Here is a 16,945-nt window from a genome sequence, read left to right on the forward strand (position 1 = left end):
GAATTTATTTAGCTTTTACACTACAAAAATTATTTACCGGTAACTCTATAAATATTGTTTTATAAGAAAATAGAATATTTTATTGAATATTTTTATTATATTCTAATAGTCATAATTTCACATTAAATGAGTGTTTTAAACATTTAAACTTATTTTTGATTACGAATTATGTGTTTTGTACTCGCATATTACATTTTTGACGGATTTCGAGATTTTTGAGAAAAAATAACCAAAATGCCCATGTGAGGAAAAAAATTATTTTTCTATTGTTTTAAGTTGGAAATAGTTTATAATCTCTCAAAAGATGATTTTAATAACTAATACTCACAAGGGAAGCGAGAAAAAAACTGATGTTAAGCCTTGCGAGGTTTTGATTGACATTCCGGATAATGAATGTCTATCGGGACGTCGAGGTGGTTGTCACGGACTCGATGAAAGTTCCGAGTCGTGACATTTGTAAACTGATAAAAGCCCATATGGCCTAAAATAAGCTCCTAGAGCCTGGTATGACAAGATGGACAAGTATTTCAAAGGCTAAGGACTTTAGAAAAGTATCAATAAGTCCACTTTATATGTGAAGAAATCAGATGGGAAAGTTTTATTTGTTGTGACTCTTTGTGTAGATAACTTACTACTTACTGGTCTTGAAAGCAGTTACCTAACTGATTTTAAAATTCAGATGATGAAGGAATTTGAAATAATTGACTTGGGGAAGATGAGCTATTTTTTGGGGATGGAAGTGCAACAATCTACAAGATAGATTTTCTTGCATCAAGCTAAGTATGCTAAGGACCTGCTGAAAAGGTTTGATATGAGCTTGTGTAAGGTGGTAAGCACACCTTTCACTACTGGAGCTAAGTTTAGCAAAGAAGATGGTTCTCCCAAAGCCAATGGACAGATTTACAGAAGCATTATTGGATCTCTCTTATACCTGTTTGCTACCAAGCCAGACATAATGTTTGCAACCTGGTTGTTGTCAAGGTTTATGCAAGAACCTTCACAAATACACTTCACAGCTGCCAAACGGATTCCAAGGTATGTCAAAGGAACTCTAAACTTTAGCTTGACTTATGTTAAACAAGATAGTGGTAATCTTATAGGCCATTGTGATAGTGATTGGGTGGGGTCATTGGATGATTCAAAAAGTACAAAAGAATTTTGTTTTTCTTTTGGGAGTGCTATTTTTGCCTAGAATTCAAAGAAGCAATAGGTTATAGCTCAGTCCACGGCTGAAGCAAAATACATTGCCTGTGCTGCAGCTACAAATCATACATTGTGGCTGAGGAAAAGGTTGCTGGATTTAGGATTTGAACAAAGTCAAGGCACTCTGATATGTGTTGACAATTTGTTTGTTGTTTCAATTGCTAAAAATCCAGTTCAATATCGGAGAACTACACATATTAGGGTCAAATATCATGCCCTGAAAGGAGCTGTAAAAGAGAATGAAGGTGAGTTGAAACACTGCAAGACAGAGAACCAGTTGGCTGACATTTTTACCAAGAGCTTGGGAAGAGAAAGGTTTGAGCATCTCAGATCGTGTCTTGGAGTTCAGCAGATTATGAATCATGGGGCAGTGTTGAAGTACTGATTCCCAATCTAGTTAAATATGTGGCTAGAACTAGCTGAAAATTAAAGGTTGAAGAAGATTCTCAACAAGGGATCGTTTTTAGTTTGCTGCTGATTTACTAAACATTAACGAGTCCTGTCTTTTTTAAACTCTTGTAATTAATATAGTAAAATAGGATGTATGTGTCATTTAAGTCTTTTGTTGTAGGCTTAACAACCATGTTTACCGGGTAGTGTACTGGGTGGTTTAGTTACAATTACCACAACATAGAAAACAAAGACACGTTGTTTGTGTCTAGAAAAATACGCTTAGATTAAGTCTTCTAAGGCTGAATGAAAGGATTGAATGGTTTTAGGTGATTATAAATACTTGCAAAGTAACTGTTATTGTGAGTGGCTTATGATTCTCAGATTTGATGTCTTCATCCCTGTTTTCGTTTTTCTCTTTGTTCTTCAAGCTTTCTTCAAATTTCTCCAGAATTAGTTTAGCTTAAAATCTTCTACTTAACTAAACTTTTTCACTCACTTGCATTCTGATTGTCCATTACAATGGCTATTTATAAGTAACTCTTAATATTTAGTTACTTGAACCACAATTAATAAGACATGACCTACACGACTCACAAGTACGAGAGGGGTAAAGGAGTCCATAACACCACTTTCCACCTATGTTTCGTTGAAACTTAAGATGGTTCTGCTACTGTTGATCCTAAAGAATTCAGGAAGATTATTGGTGCCTTCAACATCTTTCTCTCACCAAACCATACATAAGTTTTGCTCTCAATAAACTCTCCTAGTTAATGCAGAAGCCAACTCAACAGCATCATTCCACTCTCAGAAGAATGTTTAGATATCTCAAGGAACCCTTATTTCAGGGTCTTTGTTTTAATATCATCAACAGAGAATATCATTATAAACTTTGACCGGGCAAAGAACCCTGATGACAGAACTTCTTCTTCAGCTTACATTGTTTATCTTGGTAGCACACCAATCTCTTGGAGTTCCGAGAAGCAAAAAATAGTAACTAGAGCATCCACAAAGACTTGATTATCAAGCCATTACAGCATCTATCTTTGGATTAACATGGATTCAATCCTTGTTATCAGAACTGCAGCATCAAATCAACTCTGTTTCAGTAGTTTATTGTGATAATCAAGTGCCACATACTCGTGTCAATCCAATATAGAATGAAAAATCTAGCCCTTTTTTGTTCAGGAGAAGGTTAGCAAAGGTAAGTTGATTGTTCAACAGATTCCCAGTTCTCATCAACTTGCATATGCTTTAACCAAGACATTATCAAATTCATCATTTACTACTCAAAATTGGTGTGTCATCAATAATTTCATCATCTTGCGGAAGCATATTGGAGGAAAAAAATCTATTTCTATTCAACCTGAATAAAGATGATAAGAACTAGCAGCTCAAATCTGTTGTCATCATCTTGCGGGAGCATATTAGAGGAAAAAATCTATTAGAATTCAACCTGAATCAAGATGATAAGAATTAGCAGCTTAAATCTGCTGTGACCCCTCTCAGATCGACTAATACGACTCAACAGCTGCTAAAGATTAGCATCCAAAGCTTACAGACTAACTGATGATGATGATGCTGTGATTTGAATCCATTTAAATTTATATATCATTCAAATTATGCACATTCAAAATGCATCCATTATCCTCCTATTCAAAGAGGTAAACATTTGTACAATATATACATTCATCAATAAAAGCAAACGATAAGTTTCTTCCTCAACTTTGTCCAATTTCTTCAAGTTTCTTTATGAAGTACCAAACGTGTGGGCTCCGTCAGATTAGGACAAAGTTCAACTTTGACGCTGCCTCCGGACCCGACTGACCATGTGATGCTAGCAGGCTCAACAGGGAACGTAATGGTATTTGATGAAATTAAGGCCCGGTCCTCTAAACTTCCAGCTGAAAAACATAATGGTTGGCGGCAACGACAGTTAACAAGCATGTCCTTTGGCAGCCTTGAAAGGCTCAGGTTGAAGGGTGGACCAGGAATTGTCTTGGAATTTAATGCAACAGCGTCTGTTCTTAAGCCCTTGATAGATGAGTGCGCTACACAGGAAAGGTCCATTGCTTCCATAATTGAAGACATCTTTAAACACTTCACTTCTCTATGGCTTTTCGAATGTTTGTTGTGCTAATTGTACTTCTAATATCATTGCCGACAATTGGCTTAGCTATCTTTTGGAATGTTTGTTATGTTAATATGCCCTGATTTTAATTTTTCGGCAATAAAATCTGAGAGCTCCTGCTCCATTGTTATCAAATACCGTTTTACTTCTATGCACAAGTAACATGTTTTTGGTGAACTTTTTCTTTTTAACTAATTATCTCTCTTAAAGGCATTATACCTCTCATTAATGACATGGAATAAAAGAACTAGCTAGGGAGTCCATGAAGGTTCACCATGAAGCTGGTGAAACATTAGGATAACCAAAGGAAAGAGATGAAGGTGGAGATGCTACTTTCATGGTAGGGTGACACCAAAGAGGAAAGCAGTAGGGAGATCAGAGATGGCTACAATCGTGAAGATTAGTTCCCAATCCTGCCAAGAGCTATGAGGTGCATAAAGGATGAAGCCCCATGAGTAGTGTGCACTCTTTAGAAGCTTAAGAAGATCAGACAAATTCCTAATGTTCCATTGGTTTAGTCAATCACCGTTTTGTTTCAAATTCTCATATAGGAGGGCAAACCAATTAAATTGAGAAATTTCTGTGAAAGAATGGATCCCTAATTTAATAGTTTAATTTAGATATTAATCGTATACCCGAATATTTGATTCAATAGTAAATATATGTATCAAAGAGTCAAATCTGAAACTCTTTCTCCAAGATCCTTCAGTCCTATGCCTACTTGCAAAATATAAGATAATTTAATCTAGTATTTATTATAGGATTACTAACCCCGTTAACTCTTCTATTATTCTCCAAAAATACTAAAATAATGGCAACCATATAACATTAAAATAAAAATTTATCATACATATCCAATCCAATTTCATGCATCAAATGTGACTTTATTTCTTTAGATTTATAATTTGATTTTAAAGTTTATAAAGGCCATTAGGTAACCTTTTCATCATATTTCGACATTGACAAATAATTAAAGAATCTACAAGAAAAATTGTATCACTGTCTTCTAAATTTCCCATCTCCTGAAACAACAAAGTGCAAAACATTCAAACATTCATTGACTTCAATATCGATCATCTAAGCAGACACTTAAACTTGATACTCTTAAATTGTACATGCTTGCTGCCCTATATTGCAATCATTCAAACAACAATTTAAACTATTTTGGTAGAGCTCTGAAATAAAGAAAAAATTCAATAGTTCACTCCTCAACTTGTTCAACATCTCATATTGGCATGATAATCAAAGTAGACATGAATTTTCATAAATGACCACTTGGACCTATTATTTTTTTGTTTTGGCCATTCCACTACCTAGTTGCAGAATGTTAAACATGGTTACTGAATGGGGTAGTACAGAGAAAAAACAACGAGGTAACTCTGCAAAGGAAAATGTTTCCAAACAACTGATTTATTTTCTATTTGATTGATCATTGACTAGCCAACTAGAATCATGTGTATACATTGCCTTTCTAGCTGCCTTGCCTATAATCGTCGGCAGAAACAGCTTGACAGGAAGAATAGCTGTCATCTTGATTCTTGTTCAGTCAAAAATCGTCTAAAAACTGTAGACCAAGCTAACAATAATATTATGGATATAACTACTTGGACAATTGTTGCATCCACCACAGCAAGCAGAGAAGCTTCTTAGTGAAACAAGTAGAGAACAGAAGAAAAACATGAAGAAAGAAATGGGGAGGGAGATCTGAACACTGAACATCACAACAGGACATTGCCACTATGTACGCCTTCTATTGTTCTTGAAAAGGAAAAAAGAAGAATAATTCCTTTACCGCCAAAATGCAATTCAGGAACTCATCACCTTTCCCTATTTATTCCAATGCAGGACCTAGCATTCTCCTCTGCAAACGAAAGAAATCAAAAGCCGTTCAATACATGCGGTTGTTTACTTCTTCGAGCAAGAAAATGACATTGGCAGATGCTTTAAGCTAGAAACATCAAACAACTCCATAAACCTCTGATCTGAAACTCTAGCTTTTGCGGCTGCAAACCTTTGGTACTCATCAAAGACAGATGACAAACACCATCTTTGCAATTTTCTCAAGCATCCAACCAGACAGCCAGTTCGGTGCTGGAAATACAAAAACAAAGCAAAATTACAACAACTCAGAAGGTATTGACTTGTCAAAGTCAGGTATAAAAAGAAGAACCAACATGTGCATACCTTCCCTCGTTTACAGTGAATTAGAACTGGGTGATTCCTTGCATCTGCATTGCAGAGAGGCAGAATTAAATTATGGAAAATAATCAACCACGTTTAAGTTAGCCAGAGGTGAAGTGTAATAGTGTTAAAAGCTTGTAGTACCGAGGACAACTTTTAGAGCTTCGCGAATTGTGTCCTCTGGGATATTTACAAATGGCTCCTGGATAATATGTGTATATTAGTTTCTAACAAAAGATATCATTTCAAAACGAATAATAAACTTCTTTCAATGGATAGTATGAAAGAGCTGAGGGCTTTCGATACAGTTAAATGGTGAAGGTGGATTGAAAATAGATGGCATGCCTAGTGTTAAGACCTATCATCAACAATCCTACGTTCAGTTGCAGATATATAACATAGCTACTAGTTAGTTCGAAAGCTCAAAGAAACGGAGATAAATATATATAAAAATAAATATAAAAGATTAACCTACACGCCATATGACATGAACATCAGATATCCATTAAATCTTCACAATTAAAATGGACCATACATTAAATGACACTTTATTTACCCATCTATGAGCAATCCAGCTTCATCGCTGTTTCTGCAATGCACAGCTAATTACCATACATGTGATGATACTAACATAATCTTTGCCAACTCAGTAATGTCAGGCAGAGGCAGAAGCAGATCATTTTACCATCTTTTTTGAGTAATTATCTAATTTCATTTTAGGATCACAAGCTTGGTTTAATATAAAACAACCAGTAGGAATTTAGTTTCTTCTCGCACACTATGGTGATTCATTGACATGATTCTGAAATCATACCCATTCGGCAATGAGTCAAGAGTTATGCCAGACTTTTGGTGGATACTCATATTGCAACAATTAGATTATTTAACTCTAGTGTGATTGTGACGAGTAACTCACAAGAATGCAACTCCAAATATTAAAAATCAGCACACACATTTTTAGTCATATGCTTCATTGACTGATAAGGGACATTCTTCACATGTAGAAATTAGAAAAAGTAGAAACTAGCTGATTTGGCAAGGAAATGCAAATGAATGGAGGACTTTTGAGGGAAGACATTTTTTGGGCTAAATAGTAAGTTTGTGAAGCTCTTATAATTAGGTTTACCATGGACTTGAGATTTATGATTCTGATGATTGAAATTTCAGATCTTTTCTTGAGGTGTGTTTTGAAATTATTGATGCTGCATCAGATATTCTTCCTAAGAAAGCCAATGCAACTTTCCTGAGCCTTTATTAATTCAGGTCGTGTATCCATTTCTCCGTTTTCTGTAATAACACCGCAGTCCATAAACAATGCGAGAGAAAAAAAGCTAATGAAAGATGGTGAAAATGCTACTATGCAAAGGGTGTATATAGCCAGCAAAATAAGAGATGTTAGGGGAAGTGAAGAGCCATAAAACTATCCGGAAGGCACTTCCAGCCTTCTCTTAAAAAAATGCCATGCAATGCCAATCGATTGATGTAAGGCATATATATCTTGAAAAAGGCTTACTAGTCCAAAAAGCACATGGAAAAGAAAACACTTGAGATGATAGAAGTTGAAAGGACAGAGGGAAAGAACTAAATAGATGGCAATCTTGCGAAGATGATGAAAAAACCTAACTAGCTAATCAGGTTTTACCAATACCCAACTGGTGATAAAGACAAGAATATATCCACAGAAAACCATTATATGTCCATAAACTATAAGTAAACTGTACAGTAGATAGAGGCTTAACAAGTCTAGACATCAAAATCCAAAAGGCATAGTTCTTTGGCCACTAATTCTGAAATAACCAAAGGTAGAAGACATATAAAATCACATAACAGTATATTAAGACAATGCATCACACAGTAAGGATATGAAGAAATGTGCTACAGCAAAAATGATAAACAAGGGTCTGAGTACTGACTACTGAACCCCATTCCATGGTCATTTTGCCCATCAGGAGATTCATTTTTGCCTACTTAAAATGGAAATCTCTTCATCTTCTTACTTTTAGAGCAGGATTTAAGAGGTGTTTTACAGATTGTGAGCACTCCATGTTAGTTATTATGGGTAAAAGGATATATGAGGAAAAAGAGCAAGTTTTCAGAAATTATCTTCCACAGATCCAAGCACCAGAGGACAAGCAACACAAGGGAGAGAATATTAAAACTTACCAGGATTACTTACAATTAGCTCCTACATAATAACTAGTAAAAGAAATAAAAAATTCTAAACAAATGCTACAGCTATTGCTGCCATGCTCAAACAAATCACCAACACAAAAAGCATGATCAAGATGACAAAGGAAAAATGAATGAGAAAATAAGAGTGAATCCACCAAGAGATAACTATTAGTTTATTTTTGTCTCCCCAGTATGTTTTCTTCTTTTTTCTTTTTTGGCTTTCTTACTCATTATATCACATGTACACTCCGACCTCATAAAATAATTCAAATTGCAATTAAAACTTCATGATTGCTTTTTTCTGAGCCCTTGACTATTATTAGCCATTTCTAGGGGCTAGGTAGAGGGAGAGATAGGATGACTTAATCAATGGCATCATCTCAAAGCTTAAGCATTCCAGATTTCCAAAACTTAAGTTCAATTCCAGCTCTTTTCTCACTGAATGTTTGGAGGTGAATTTTATTCCCTCTCTTCAATGAATGAAATTGTTGCTTTTCGAAAAAAATTCCAGCTGCCTAGCTCTGTTGAGTTTAGTTTTGACCTGTGTTTCACTTTTGGTACTTACCATTTGAAATTCATATAAACTGAAAAGCTAACATGAGGCATTATTAATTCCTGGATGTTCATTTTATTCATAGATTGAGGTAGGACTTTAAAATAATTCACTTTGTAGCCCAAGTGTGGTTCATTTAGGCAAATTTCACCAGAGAATTCAATCTCAAAATTTACACGGAGTAGATGTTGCATACAACAAAAAGGTTCTATCACTTTCAAATAACCATTTTGATCGCAAACCAGATTTAACACCACATGATGAACAAATTTATATCTGGTGTATTTGTCAGCAAGACCTCAAATCATAAAAGGATCATATGCAATTCCTTGTAAACACATCTAGCACGTGAAATTAACAATATCTAAGGACCAGAATGAATGCTTATGTATCATGCTAATGTTAGCTAGTAGTTGTCAGATTTTAAGAATTGCAACAATTTTACCATGAGCAGAGGCTACTTTGTTACCACTATCCAAAAGTAAGTGCAATGTAGTTATATGATACTGCTAAATCATAAGGAATACCAAACTTCATTGAGTTAGCAGAAACTACTTGCTCAGATAGTTTTCATAACAGTGACTGATAAAACTACAGTTTACATGATGAAAAAGCAAATTGTGCTTGCCACACCTAATTTGATGTTATCAAGTGTACATTGCCCCAACCCCCAACCTCAGTTGTAGACAACTGAATTTCAAAGAAAGAATCCAAAAAATTTCTCAAATTGACCAAGATTTCAAAATGTTATTGAAAAGCATGGTAATACACAAATCCATATGTGAGAGTACAGAATGCGCAGCCCAAAAGTATCTTCAATTAGAACTTTTAAAGCTAAAGCATCAAATAAATTTTCCAATAATAGAAGATAGTTAAATTCATTGAAAAAAAAAAAGGAATGCATTATTCCCAATGTTCGAACCAATTGCTTTAGCAATTAAAAACTTCAAAGAGCTAGAGTTCACAACAAAACAATTGACATGTCAGCCACATGCCCGATTCCATTTCTCATGATTAACTCTAATACCAAAATGGAAGTTCTTGTACTTTTGTAGAATGCATATGGACATAAAAAGATCCATCACATGTAAAAAATCAAATAAGCCTAATAATACAAATTAAAGCCCCAAGCATTCATAAGCATAAAATAATGAACAAAATGCAATAATTAATCAACCAAACGTTTATGGGCTAAAAAAGCATTGTTGAGAATTAAAAAAAATCGTCAATACATTAGCCCTTTCTCATATAATGAAGTTTGGAGAATTGAATTAGAACTACTATACAAACCTAAGTCTGATACTATAGTGGATGATTAAAGTAACACCTATGATGACTAAGATCCAGCCTCCACTAGCTTTATTGCCCACCTATCCCCTTATCATTCTAGCCCTTCGTTAGTGTTATCACACTGCAATCACAGCACCAAAATTCGCTTATCTTGCCAATGATAGACTGTAGGTCTTTAAAGTATAATATCATCTAAATGACTAAATTCAGCAATTATTTGGTCACAAAAACATAACGAACTACGCCAATCACGTTTGATCTCAATTCCAAATAAAAACATAAATTGGAAAACAATTTTAAGAACCAATTTGGCTAATAAAGCAATCAACTTTGAGAGAGAAAAGAGTTACCTTGTAACCTTCAATTCCAAACTGAAAAAGCCTGATCCCGTTGGACTTTAAGAACTCAGTGTTGGCTTCTGGATAGGGCTCAGGACACAGATATCTAACACAATAATAATAATAATAATCGTAACAAACAAACAAACCCCAAAAAAAAGAAATACACTTTAATAGAGAGAACAAAAATTTGCATGTAAAAGCATCAACTTTTTTAATAAAGGCAGAAGCTTTGGTCTTACATGATGGAGCGGAGGTTAAGTGTTTGGAGAAAAGAGAAGTTGGCTGAGTCAGGGAAACCCGACCTGAAGATGCCATTGTCAACCATAGCAAAGTTCAACGGAGGAATCAAGTTAAGGTCGTCTCCAGCGTTGGCAGCGACCACCACCGGAGACAAGACCGGCGGCGACATGTCGACGTGGTCAACGGTGGCAACAACTTGTATGGTTTTGCACATCTGTTGGCTCCCTTGTTGTTGTTGTTGTTGGTTTTGGCTGAGTTCGGTGTTAGTGTCTTCTTTCATGAATGAAAAAAGAAAAATATATAGTTATAAGAAAGAGAAAAAGAGAGGAGAGAGAGAGAGAGAGAGCGTTGGGATCAAGGAGAATGTGCTTTTCGGGGTTGGGGATGATTCTGACTTGGGCTGCAGGGTGACAGTTAAAAGAGAAAGGAAAGAAAGAGTTATACTAACAGAGTAAAAACTGGGGGTGCTGTTGGTTAATAGTAGAGGGAGAGGGAGTTAGGGAAGGTGGGGATTGGAAGATGAACATGGCTCCTCTATATATAGACACACATCCCTTTTTTGTAAGCGTAGGAAATTTTAGTACAAAAAGGAGGCAGAAGGGAGACGGCGTGGATGAACACTGCCTGCGTTATGGGCTGAAAAAGTTGCATTGTTTTTTAATTACATTTAACCAAAGATTAGCCGATTTTTCTTCCTGGATGTAAGTGACTTTTTGCCAGATATTTTCTCTTTTTCTTGAGCAAAATCGTGTTATCCGCTTCATAAGTGCATTAAATGGTAATACCTGTAAAGGCAATTTGTTTAACCACTAAGAGCCCATTCACGTTGTACCAAAAACGAAAAGACGAATTCATGTGTGGTCATTGCCGGGTTTAATTAAGGAAATATCAAACTTTTGTGACTGAATTAATTACCAAAAATTTGGTTATGCAACCTGGCTATAACTCCCACAATTTTGCTCTATCTATCACCATGCCATTGAATTTTGATGCACACACACAGCCCTGAAAGAATTAGGGAGTCATAATCAAGCGAAGCTACGGGCCGCCCAATATGAAAACAGTAAGTAAGAAGGAAACTTTTGACCTCCAAATCTGGGGATAATAAAATATAGTTAACAGAGGGCATAAAGAAAAGAAAAGAAAAGAAAATAAAATAAAAGTTGGGAGACAGTAAATAATATAATTGTAAAATGGAAGGGGAATAAAGAGTACATTCTAAAGAATATGCTGGGGATGAGAGAGAGAGAGAGAGAGGGGGGAAGGCTAAAAGGGGGGATGGTGATATAGTCTGTGCTCGGAATGCGAGACCCGTGCGCCACGTACTTTTCTGAGTCACTTTTGTACGAATCCACCTCCACAAAAAGTGTGCCTGGAAAGCCCTCTGTTTCCTTTTTCATTTCCATGCCATTCTTCCCTCCATTTCAATTCATTTAATTTTGTTGGGTGCAGGAACGGAGCCAATTGAAAGTGACATACACAAACATACGAATAGATGACTCAAGGCTCTTGTTCTATAAATCATCCCCAGTGTTTCATATCTTCAATATTCATTTTCTCCAGGGGATGGAAAAACATGCACTAACTACTACAAATTGGCCTGCTTTTGACCCGGTAAAGAAAATTTATGAAGGGATCAAACTTATAATCACAATGTCGGCTGCTACCACTCAAAATGGAGGATCGATCCCCATCGTTTTTCATGTTTTGCTTGTTTAAGTCTTCATTAGATTAAGGAGTTTTTTTTTTTATTATTGTTTTCTATGACTGTATGGCAGCAATTAGCCAATGGATCTCGATGCCAAGATTTGGTCAAATTTGTGAGATATTTTAATAAAAAAATCAAATAAAAATTTATTTTTTAAAATCAAAAACTTAAAATTGAAAAAATCAATATGTAAAAAATATTATAAATACAGTATTAATTAATACTTATTCAACGTTAAAACTATTGTCATAATTTTTTTAGTTAAAATACTAGTAGTGACGGAGGAATCATCTCTTAGTTTTTAATTTTTATGTGTATAAAATAATAAATATGTAATTTTGTTATCCTTAAATAAATGAAATATACTGGTTTTGAATAGTAGTAAGTTTTTTTAGCTAAATTTTAAAGGAGCTGGGTTCAATGCCTTCTAAGCTCAAATTTTAGAATTATTTTTTTTCTTTTTTTTCCTTTTTTAAAATTATTTTTTTCTTTTTTTTTCTTGGGGTTTAAAACTTGTTTTTCCTTTTTTTTTTCTATAATTATTTGAGAAAAAGATTGCCAAGGCTATTGACATTGATTTAGTATTTTCACTTTTTTCTACTTTACTTCTTTTTTTTTCTTGGGGTTTAAAATTTATATTTAAATTATTAATGAAATTTTATGTCATACTTTAATTTTTTTCAAAAGTGATTAATTTTTTTTTCTGAATCAAATCATTGACTCAATCCATAACTTTGATTGCTCTTTAATCACCTTTCATTCAAAATCTTAGATCCGTCACTGAATACTATATAAAAAAGTATATGAACTTTTCAAATTTTGTACATTTGGTTTATGTCTATCAGTTTTTATTTTTTATTTTAATTTTTATTTGATTTTTTTAAATAAAATATCTTATGAACTTGATCCCAAAAACTTTAATTAAGTCTTGTATAAAAGTATTAACAGTGAAAAGCAACTTTAAAAAAGGAATATCAAATAAGGGCTTTTTTAGTTGGACTAATGCCTCTTTGTCACAATGTTGACATTTATGTAAGAAACAATATAAAATTAGGAACCCACCTGCATTACGCAATGAGATTTATAATGAGTGAAGAATTTATTGTAGTAATATTATAATTTTTAAAATATTTGATTGATGTGAATTTTGTGAAATTTTATCGACATTTGATGTTAAGAATTGTAAACAATATTACATTGTCATGACCCAAATTTCGAGCCATGACCGGCACATGGACCAAGTGGACGTAGCCCACTAAGTCCAAGTAAGCCTCTTTAAGTAATCCCGTTCACTATCCCATCAATTTTTCATCACCATTACTAGACCACCATTTGTAATTTGCAACTAGACGTATTTTCATAATACAACATAGATACTAAAAATTTACATTTGCATGATCTCAAAATAAGGTTATTCATAGCCATCTCATAATGGCACCATCATTCCAAACTATACATGCATCGTTAGCAAAGTGATTCCTAGCAATTTACATTTAATGTACATGTACTTATATAAAAGACTTCTGACGACCAACGTAGTGACTTTGGTGAGGGTACGGCTATCGAATGTCATGATACCTACCAAAAGTGAATGCAAGTGGACGCCTTAGTCTTTGTCCCAACTATCTACAGATCTGAAAACATGCAATTTAAAAGAGTGAGTATAAACTCAGTGAGTGAATATAAGAAGAGAACAAGTAACGACAAATAATGTTTTAGAAAACATAATGCACTTACGATAAACCATGCAATTTAGTCTAAATTTTTTTTTGGTTAAAACCCCTCATTTCAAACTTTGAATGTTTAATCCCATAATGTTACAAGATCCATGATGAACCATAAAGTTGAATAGAATGAAAATTTCAACAATGACCAAGCAAGACAAACAAACAGAGGGTTTTCTCGCTGCAGCGAAAAGACATTCTCAGTTTACATATACTTCGGTTTTTCAAGCATATCTCCCACTACAGAAGTCCAATTGACATAATTTTTAATTCATTAGAAAGATAAGAGGCTGGGCTACAACTTTGATGTTTACCACTTTGCCCAATTCTAATCAGAATGTGGTCAAAATTTTTATCAAAGTGAAAGCACTGCATCAGAATTTTGGAACCACCCAAGAGTTTCTAGTTGCAGCAAGAACCAAGCCAATGTAACCCCCCCAATCTGAGAGTTTCTCGCTGCAACGAGAAACATAGCAATTTAGTTAAAAGGGATATTGTTACATCAAAAAGTTTTTTTCTTACTGAAATGAAAAGCAATTTGAGAGCAATTAACAATGCCAACATACAACACAATCACAATTATTTTCATAAACTTTCTATAACATATATACATATATATGTATATACATACATCATCATGCATACCATCCCACTCAACTCATGTGCACTCCCTACTTGCATATAGCCGGGTCATCATCAACTCATGTGCACTCTCACACCGTACATAGCTGGATCATCATCAACTCATATGGCACTCCCACACCGCACATAGTTAGGTCATGATTATCACACAAAAGAAGCATCCAAAGCATAATATACATATCAATATAATGTGATAACGCATGAACTATTCAAATTGCACATTTCACAAGATAAAAACATTTCATCAAGGGTTTATTCCCCAAGTATATTTTTTTTAAAGCAAAAACAAATGAAACTTTTAAATGATTTATTTAAACATGTAGGCACTTCCCAAAACATTTTGAAATGCAAGTTCACTCACCGATATTTGTTAAATCTTAGATCAACTCCAACTTCCACTAATGCTTCGAATAAAGATATGGGGTCTTGTTGGAACCTATCACACACAATAGCATCACAAATCAACTCAATTCACGTAACCATAATTCTAAAAGCTATATCTTAAATCGTGTTCTACTAGTTATTCCTAATTAACTTCTAATTGCCATTAAGCGGTTATTTACTTTTACTATTCTACTCACACTAAAGACGAATAAATAATCCTCAACTACAAAACATTCACAAATCTATCCACTAGCCATTTTCAACAACTTAAAAATCAACTTTAATTCACTACTCACCTTGGTAGCTTTGTAATTGAATTCTTTTTCAAAAACTTTCAAGCTATTATAGAAGCTCCATTTTTCTCTCTCTAAAACACCTAGCCAGTGAGAGAAAGTATGGAAGTAAGACTTTTTTAAGGGTTTTAAAGTGAGAGAGTGAAAGAGCATAAAAGGTTTTATGAAAAAGTGCACAAAAGCATGAAAATTAGAGTTAACTTGAGAGAAGTTATGGAGGTTTCAAAACAAGCTTCCATGGAGGATGAAAAAAACGTGAGATGAGAGGAAGAAGAAGAAGAAGCTGTTGGAAAATAAGAAGAAGCTGCTGAAAAATGATATTTATAGCTAAAGTTTATCCAAACTCCATTTAAATTACGAAAATGCCCTTAACAAGTAGGCTTTGTCTTCCTCCAATCCTTTATGCAATATTTTTACTCTTTTAACACTGAGACAAAGTCTATAATAGTCTAGAAATACTCGGGTTTACGAGAACTTAAAAATTTCGACTCGAGATAAAAAAATGATCATTTTGCCTCTACCTTAGAAATCATCATTATTTTTATTTTCTTTGTCATTTTATCCTTATTTTCATCATTCATTTATGCCTTAGGCCTATTTAGGCCTTCATAATGTTTGAAAGCATACTTCTAGGGGCTCACTAAGGAAATGATGAAATTACCTCTAATCCGTGATATCGCGTTTACTTCTAGCTACAAGTCTATAAAAATCAAGGTCTCACATACATATTATAACAACAATTGAAACAAAAATATATAACATATGGTAAGAAAAATAAAAATAAAACTGGATATCATATATACATCATTAACTTCATCTTGCTCATCAATATTTTATATATGTAAAGAAATAGTTTGGTATAAAATGTACAAAAAGTTTTTCAATATGTTTGAATAACATTAAAAATAATAGTAATAATAGTAAAAGGAGTACTCTTAAATTTGGAAATACTACAAATAATAGTAGTAATTGTAAATTAAAGATAATTATTTTAAAATACTAACATTTTTAAAAAATTTCTTGTGCCTTGTTATTAGAGAAAAAATTTTATTTAAATAAATTTTAATTCTCAAAAAGTTTTAATTTTTGTATTTCTTAATTATGATCATTCAAATAACAAAATAAAATTAAAATTGAGAAAATGTAATAAATTAAAAGTAATCATTTATCAACTACTGTAATTTATATAATAAATTTATTAAAATAAAATGTATATTAATTACACTTATTAAAATTTGTTAATTTTAATGATGAAATTTTGTAAATTATTTCCAATTTTAATAACTACTTTATAATTCTATTATTTCTAATTATTTAAAAATATTTCACTTCCTGAAAAATAATCTTAGGATTCCCATATTGTGTATTTTGGTAAGTGATTATTAAATTTATTCAATTAATTATTTTATTTTTATTTAAAAATATTCTTGCTTTTCCATTTCCTTCCTCTTTCCTTCATTATTTTGCTCTCTATTCTCAGAAAAATCCGAAACAACCTTTCATATTAGCTTTATTTTCCTTTATATATTTCACTCTTTGATTTTTTGACGATATTTCTTTGGATTTTTTTACATTATTCTCTTTGGTTTTCTTGGGTTGAATTTTTGGTTTTGTTAATTTTGTAGTTTGAAGCTTTATTTTGTGTTTATGATTTGACAATGCTAGTTAGATTCTGTTTGTGTCCGATTGATTG

At 33.4% G+C, this 16,945-nt stretch overlaps 1 protein-coding gene across 3 annotated transcripts; it reads right to left on the reverse strand.

Annotated features, from left to right (window-relative positions):
- Positions 1 to 5,116: 5,116 nt before the first annotated feature.
- LOC18612360 (inositol diphosphatase DSP1) lies at positions 5,117 to 11,174 on the reverse strand. Of its 3 annotated transcripts, none has more exons than XM_007049124.3 (6): positions 10,501 to 11,174; positions 10,271 to 10,364; positions 6,050 to 6,107; positions 5,909 to 5,952; positions 5,736 to 5,815; positions 5,117 to 5,585 (listed from the first exon to the last, which is right to left on the reverse strand). In XM_007049124.3, exons 1-6 carry the CDS (start codon positions 10,779 to 10,781, stop codon positions 5,573 to 5,575), a joined length of 570 nt encoding a protein of 189 aa, XP_007049186.2. In that variant the 5' UTR covers positions 10,782 to 11,174; the 3' UTR covers positions 5,117 to 5,572. The 3 variants fall into 3 exon arrangements, with proteins under 3 accessions (XP_007049186.2, XP_007049185.2, XP_017969639.1); XM_007049123.3 differs by having other exon boundaries at positions 5,700 to 5,815; positions 10,501 to 11,169; XM_018114150.2 differs by having other exon boundaries at positions 5,117 to 5,815; positions 10,501 to 11,167.
- Positions 11,175 to 16,945: the final 5,771 nt, after the last annotated feature.

The sequence above is a fragment of the Theobroma cacao genome, chromosome 1 (genome assembly GCF_053813885.1).
Source record: "Theobroma cacao isolate CCN51 chromosome 1, ASM5381388v1, whole genome shotgun sequence".
Taxonomy (NCBI): Eukaryota; Viridiplantae; Streptophyta; class Magnoliopsida; order Malvales; family Malvaceae; genus Theobroma; species Theobroma cacao.

Excerpts from the sequence above, each read along its gene's own strand:
- LOC18612360 (XM_018114150.2), bottom strand. The coding sequence starts at position 10,781 with ATGAAAGAAGACACTAACACCGAACTCAGCCAAAACCAACAACAACAA. Across the intron at positions 6,108-10,270 it reads TTGGAATTGAAGGTTACAAG|GAGCCATTTGTAAATATCCC; the intron begins GTAACTCTTTTC and ends CATATTATCCAG. Across the intron at positions 5,953-6,049 it reads AGCTCTAAAAGTTGTCCTCG|ATGCAAGGAATCACCCAGTT; the intron begins GTACTACAAGCT and ends TCTGCAATGCAG.